The following is a 7456-nucleotide window of genomic DNA, read 5'->3' as shown; positions in this document are numbered from 1 at the left end:
ATATGAAAATCTGTGTAATTTTTACTTTTTAATTAACACAATGACTTGTTGCAACAATTCACTCATGACTAAGTTATCATACTATTTATTCATTGGCTTGAAAGGACCAGATTTTCACTGATGAATTATCAAATAATTATATATATTGACAATTACATATATTTTAAATGACACACGCATCATTTAATTTTAGAATTTTAAAATAAACTTTTTTTTTTTCAACCATCAACTAGGTTTGAAGAAAAGTCACATGCACACAATGTGCACTGTGGCCAATAGAAGGAGATTTCCCTCAAAAATTATTTGTACAAAAACATTTGGAATTTTAACAAACAGTAGACCTTGAAATAATTACCTACTACAAGTTGTGATAACCAAGTTTACACAATATACTTCCACTGTTAATACATTATTCCTTGGAGAAAAAGGTATTTCTTAAACTTTATCTTATTGTATTCCTCCTATTGTTTTTAGTATAGAGACGAGACCCCTAAGGTCAGATGAAATTTCATTTTCTTATATACTAACTTAGTATTTAGCTGGTACTGTTCTCTTGCAGAGATGCCACTTTTAGACAGTATGGGCCAATTTGACAAAGCTCCAACCACTGTATTTATTAATGAGTACGTGTGGATTATATAGTAGATATTTCAAAATGTTAAGTTTAAATAAAGCCTGTTATATTTAATCTGAGGTATGATGCATGTCCCATGCCCCTGCTAATTAACAGCAAGTTAAACATCTGGAAGATAAGACGCCTGTGCTCTAAAGATTCCGGTCATTTTTTGGTACAAACAAATCAAGTAAACCTGTGTAGTATATTTATTTTGTCTGACAATGTTTAGTGGTTAATAATCTTTAAAATTTTGATTATGGGAAGTTCTAGATCCAAAATCCCAGATTTGCCCTAATTTCTATGATAAAATAAGCACTTTGAAGTCTTAAAATTTAATGTAAACTGAGCTTAAAAATACAATTTTACAAGCATTAAACACAACTTAATATATTTCTCGTGTAGCTCTGTCACTTGTAGCTAAATCAATTTCTAAATATTTGATATTTAAATATATGTATATACAGTAACTAAGAATGTGATATTTTTTGTATGTTTTTGGAAACAATTTTTTTATAAAGTATTACTGCACTGACTACAATCACTTTAAGGAAAATTTTTAAGGCGTGTGAATTATTTTTGTTCAAGAACTAATTCTCAACACTCTCAAGTGCATATTTTAGATTCTTGTTCTATGATAAGTGTCTTATGTACTGTTTCTATGAAGTATCTGATGGCTTCAAGAAGCACAAAGAGACAATTTTAGATAAAAAGAAGCATCTTTAATGAATTATTAAAACAAAACAAAGAAGTCTGATGACATATATCCTGTTAGTTCTTCCTTTTGACTTCGATGACAAAACCAGAGACAAAATACATACCCTTTAGAAGATAGATAGTGTGCTGAATGGATACATTTAATTATGGTTTGTTGGATTCTTTTGATCGCTTCAACTGTACTTTAAGTCTCTTTGTGCCAATCTGATACCCATTCATGGCCTGGATGGCAGTCTGTGCACTCATAGGACTATCATAGCTGACAAAGCCTGAATATTAAAAAAAAAAAGACTAGTTATAATGGTAAACTGTCTGTATAAATTATAACAAAATAGCAACTTTGGTAATCTGGGTTAAGGAATTCAAAGTTTTGAATTGTTATCATGTCAAAAACAAAGAATGAAAATTAACCATAGGCCTGTCATTTAAACCCAAATAAATATTCATAATTTCTTTCAAGAATTTATACATAAAATGATTTCTGGACCACATTTATAGCCAAGCACTCACAATAAATACTTTCATAAACTGCCAAGCAGTCTATGGAGAATAATGTTTCGTTAAGAAAAACTATCAAACAAGGAATTAATCTGACCTAATTAGAAAATTCTTTGGCAATTTTTCCAAACTGTAGTCTCATCTAGAAAACAACAATAAAAGTAAGTGGTATCTATATCACTAGTTATTCTCTCCATTTTGACAAAACCATACAAAAATTAGAACTCTGAAATATAATTATTTATCTTCAATTTTATCTCTCAGGATAAAACCAGGAGATTTTTTATCCAGCTTGTAATCCTGCTGAAAGTGAAAACAAAAATTAATTATAATGGAACAAAAGGTATCAAGTCGACTACTGTATACTTGCATGTAAAAGAATGTGCAAAAACCTTAATGTCTTTGTAAAATTATCTTTTAAAATTTTAACTTATGAACTTCCTATTGTAAAAGCACAGTGAAAGGATTTTCTTCAACACATACAAGATTCAAATGATCCAGAACTATTTATAAACCAATCATTAATTCACCTTCCTGTTCACATTTTGTAACTAAAATCTATTCAATTTTAACATGTATCTGATGAAGCATACTTTACTGCTCTGGCATAATAGCTTGGAATTCACCAGAAAAATTGTCAACAAAACTTTTAATTGTCTTTTTTTTTTACCACAAAATAAAAAGTAATGATAAAACTCATTTTCAAATAGTTTGTTAAATTTCTGGATGCTTTTAAGTACACATACATGATACTCTGCAACTGATGATATATATATAAAAATTATGTCCAGTAATAACCCGTATAAAAACTATTTATCCATGGCATAGAAAATGAACTAGTGGCTTCTGTCTAAATAAGTAAATTATATGCAACAAGCATGAGCTAGTGACTTCTGTTAAAAATATAAAATAATCCTGAAAATGTTCATTACCAATATTATTGGGGAAAATAAAACAATCCAAGAGCTATGTGTAATGATAACTAGTTTTTCCTATTCTTTCAGAAGAACATGCCTACTATTAGTAATTTCTTGAATAGATAATATTCAACTAGCAACAAGCTAAACTAAGCTGGATATCATTTATGAATGCTAAAGCACATGTATTTTGCTCATTCGAAAAATAAAAAAATACACTTTATAACCTAATGAATTATTAACTCTGATAAAAAAAATTAAGTCTCCATATTAACACATCAAATATTGAATAATATTAATATCACTTAACAATGCAACCTCTATCTTTAAGGTAGCCAAATATTAATGTATAGGAACACAGTAGTTCATTAAAAAAATAGCCAATTTGATCATACCAAAACATTTGCTAAGGTTTGTCTGCTTGTCAATAAAAACCTTAACAGAAATCACATTTCCAAAGGGAAGAAAGATTTGGGCGAGGTCATTGTCCGTAAATTCCTGGGGAAGATGGTAAATGAACAAGTTAGCACCTTCTGGTCCTGTAATGAAAATAAATGAATAATTATAAACATAATAATTTTCTGTTTCAAGCATGTTCATCAGTTCCACATACAATTATTATAAACAAGCTGAATGCCTGTCATATGGTAGTAAATGCTTATTAATTTTTCTTCTGAAAGAAAATTAAATCTAAATAAATGTTTTATGAACATGTTTTCTAAAAATTGGTTATATTATAATAACAATATCTGTATAAACACTCTTTAATCCATTTTTTATTATTTATCTTTTTTTTTAGTATTTCATGAAAACATTTTTTATGTATATTTGGTCATCTCCTATAAGTGGTTTTTGATTATAATTTTTTCTTACGTATATTTTTATGTTCAGATCTGCTTCTTGATAAGCCTTATAAATTGAACCATGTCAAAAAAGAAAAACTGGCCAAGTGATTTATTAATTGTGATGACAAAGAAACGAAGGTATTACTGTTCATAAAAAATTCTTAAAAAATTTTTCTCCAAATTTTTAAGCATCTCTAACCAAATGTAGAAAACATCAATAATGTATTGTAGCGCCATCTATTTGGTGAAAATATACATAACTTGTTTTTGACACACAGAGTCACTGGTGTTTATTATGCAATATGATATTATCCCAGACTTAATTCATAAATATATTCGTATTTTTCTGATTATTCAAAGAGCTTGTTGTATAAATGATCATAAACATATTAAAAAATGAATGTAATGATAAAAAATAACCTAAAATCCCAGCTCTATCATGATTTGAAAGCGAAACTTCTACATTATTGTAATCGATTGTTATCTAATTATTCAAATCCCTAATGTAAACTATCATGTTATTCTGGTTTTTTCTTAATATTGTAATATCTTGCTCTAAACATGAGTTAATAATTATAAAACATTATAAATAATCCTCACACAACTGGGATTTGAATTCAAAACTTTCTCTTGGGACACCAAGACACATGGTAGTGTGTCTTGTAGCCAAAACAACATGCAAGACACACTGTGTGTTATTAACAGGAGTGACAGTTTAGCAATTTTCCACTTTTTGTAGCTTGGACTGTGGTAATCAAAACTATAACATATTTTCAGTGGATGTGCTCTACTGGACCCTTACTTCAGATATCAAATTTCAAGGCATCCATTAAGAAATACATGAGATATATAATAACCAATTTTGATTGAATTTCTTTTTTTTCTTTGCACCAAAAGTATGGAAACTTTATTTGATAGAAAAACATATTTAACTTTTATCGATTTTTTTTTCAAGTTTGAGTATTTCCTATAAAATTCTTATCAATGCTGTAAGTGTAGCTACCAGTTTGGCTGCCAATTTTGATTTCATTCCTTTAAGTCACACTCTCAATACTTTTTAGGCCACGCCTAAGATGTTTTTGATTAGATTTTATATACCTTGAAACTACAGTTTTCCTCCAATCACTGGTATGATATTCATTATCCAATGTGTGAAAACACAGATCACACTACAGAGAGTTATTTGCATTCTATACAAATTGTGTATGCTAATGTAGATGCAATTTACAGTGGCATGAGTTGCAATATATTTACTTGAATAACAATGAAAAAAATTACATTAAACTTACTTTTTTATATCCTAAACAAAGGAATCCTCAATACCACAGCACTTGAAATTACTTTAGGCACAATTAAATTAATCTATGAGACTTTGGACATGGTCAAATACATTAATTGAAAGGGTTTGACCTCTTGAGTCCAAAACTGTAATTAGATCACAAATCAGTGAAGAGTTGACTGAACTATGAGCCACTATGCCAAGGTTAGCAAATTGTATGTACACAGGGTGATGTACAAGTACTATAGTTTGAACAACTAATTCATGTTTAAGTACAAATAATCACTTTCAATACTTTTTTTGTTAAAACAAAATATTTAGGTATACAGAGCATAAGTGCTGTTTTCCAACACACCACTGGTATTACTGTTATTTCTTATTGATTATCTATACTTACCTTCTACTTGTTTTCCAGCAGGGCTTTGATTCTGATGAAGTCCAACCTGAGAAAAACTTCCTGGCATTGCAGCTGTAATACAATATTTTATTTTTTAGCTAGGGGACGAATAATCATAAAATATATTTTCTGGGATCATAACTATGACAAAATACAGTACATTTTCTAATCATCAAACAATTCACACAATAACATTACAATCAGGATTTTAACAAACTTATTGAACAACAAGCATTTATAAATCACATAATGAAACATCATTTTATAGTTATCAAGGAGCCACAGAATGGGAAAAAAAATTATATAATATAACCTAAACATAGAGTTAGCTAGAATTTGTAAAGTTAATCAAAAATTTATACTTAATTAGCAATCACACAACTAGACAGCATTCTAAAGTTATTTAAGTACCACAGAACATAATACTATAATTATCAAGGAAAATAACATAACACTCTTAACTAATATGACCAGGCAATAATAATGTGTAGTGAATCATGGCAAAACTTTTTACAAGGTTCCACAAACTTTTCTTTCTAAAGAAAATAACAGCACAATATTGCAAGGTATTAAGTTATGTTAGCTAACTCAAAAAACAAAACAAAAAAAACACACGTTTTATAAGTTACAATGCACAGATTACCAAGTATGTCAACTGTTCAGAAGAACCATAGAATACTTAAAGGAATAATAAGTCTAGTTTAGAAACATGGGAACCAAAAAAACTGTAGAACTACAGTTTGATCATCTAGTGAATAAACACAAATATCTCTTCAACAGTCATATCTAAAGTACAAGACTAAATTCAATAATAAGTTTTACCAATAAAGCCAAAAAAAAATTTACTATTATTATAAGTAAATCTGTCAACCATATGCAATATAAAAAATTTTATGTCTTAAAATGCATAAAGTGAGAACAAAAAAAAGAAAGAAAAAACGATACAATCAGGAACAACAGTGTGATGATACATATATACAGTTGAAAGGAGTACAACACTAAAATAATTGCATAATAAATAATTCATTAAAACAAGAAGATGGTAGCATAAGAACACTGAAACATGTCAAGTCATTTTAGGGCTGATTCCTCTTTTAATAAATTATTTATTGTGTAATTATTTTAGTATTGTACTCCTTTTAATGATATGTATGTGTATATATATAGATTGCACAAGTGCCATTTTAAATTATATTTAGTGTGATGATGTTTGACAAAATTTAAAAAAAGAAAACTCTGAAACTGTGCAGTATTAGCAAAGAGGTAGACAAAAAAAGTCTTTGTAATAGATTAAATTGCTACTTAAATAGTGACTGCCTATTATGCTAGAGTCAAGTCCTTAGGGAAAAATAACACACACATAACAAACATTAAATGGGGTTGTACAATAATAATCATTTTTCACAAATAAAATTTCAGCAGTTAATAAAAAATATTTTATTAGATGAAGGAAAATAAATGGTTAAATTATTTACTTTTAAATTCTAATAGGCAGTTTTGTTGTGCATCTAAAAGAATAAAATTATACTCGATCTAAATGCAGGAACTATGTGGTTTAGTACACATCAATGATATATACTACGTATATGAAGAAAAACAGCTATTACCCAGAATTTAAAATAAAAGATTTTCTAAAGGCTATTTTTGATCTTAAAAAAAACTTCTTTGGATATTTTCAAGGAAAAATCTTTGAGATTTTTTTTTGTTGAATAAGTACACAGGATATTTTTTATATAGTTTGTGAATGATGTATATAAATGTAAATTACACATGTATACATGTAACATATTATTTAATAAAGTTTACTTTGTATAGTTCTCAAAAATACAAATCATTATACAACCACAAACAAGTCTGAGAATTTGATTCAATTGAAACCTACTTTCTCTATTGGGTCTTAAGTATAAAAAACAGACACAAGAGGTGCTCATAAGTTTGAACGGCTTGAAAATTACCATGCTGTAAATATCTGTTGTTTGTCTTATCTTGTGATTGTAAAAGATATGATTTATCATGCAAATAATGAAGGCATTAATACCAGACCACTAACAGGAACAAAACTTGTTTTCGGGAAAAGATCATTAAAAAGAACAATAAAATGTGTTATTTAGTTACCTGTTTCACATTTTAACACTTTAAAGTATATATATACATATATATATATATATATATATATATATATATATATAT

General features: G+C 28.0%; 1 protein-coding gene and 1 long non-coding RNA gene across 3 annotated transcripts in view; one reads left to right on the top strand and one right to left on the bottom strand.

Annotated features, from left to right (window-relative positions):
* LOC111086272 overlaps positions 1-7456 on the top strand; it is a 68832-nt gene that overhangs the window by 51318 nt on the left and 10058 nt on the right. The gene's annotated exons all lie outside the window — the stretch shown is intronic.
* LOC106461373 (CUGBP Elav-like family member 2) overlaps positions 1314-7456 on the bottom strand; it is a 166239-nt gene continuing 160096 nt past the window's right edge. Inside the window, exons 12-14 of one of the 2 annotated variants that reach the window (XM_013921194.2) lie at positions 5267-5338; positions 3141-3284; positions 1314-1599 (exon numbers count right to left, since the gene is read on the bottom strand). In XM_013921194.2, coding sequence (XP_013776648.2) covers positions 1475-1599; positions 3141-3284; positions 5267-5338 — 341 coding nt within the window. In that variant the 3' untranslated portion in view covers positions 1314-1474. The remainder of the gene's footprint in view (positions 1600-3140; positions 3285-5266; positions 5339-7456) is intronic. The other variant, XM_022388480.1, reaches the window with a different exon arrangement.

Source organism: Limulus polyphemus, unplaced genomic scaffold, assembly GCF_000517525.1.
Source record: "Limulus polyphemus unplaced genomic scaffold, Limulus_polyphemus-2.1.2 Scaffold38, whole genome shotgun sequence".
NCBI classification, from domain to species: domain Eukaryota; kingdom Metazoa; phylum Arthropoda; class Merostomata; order Xiphosura; family Limulidae; genus Limulus; species Limulus polyphemus.
Note: the sequence above shows the minus strand (reverse complement) of the source record. Positions and strands in the feature narration are given on the sequence as shown.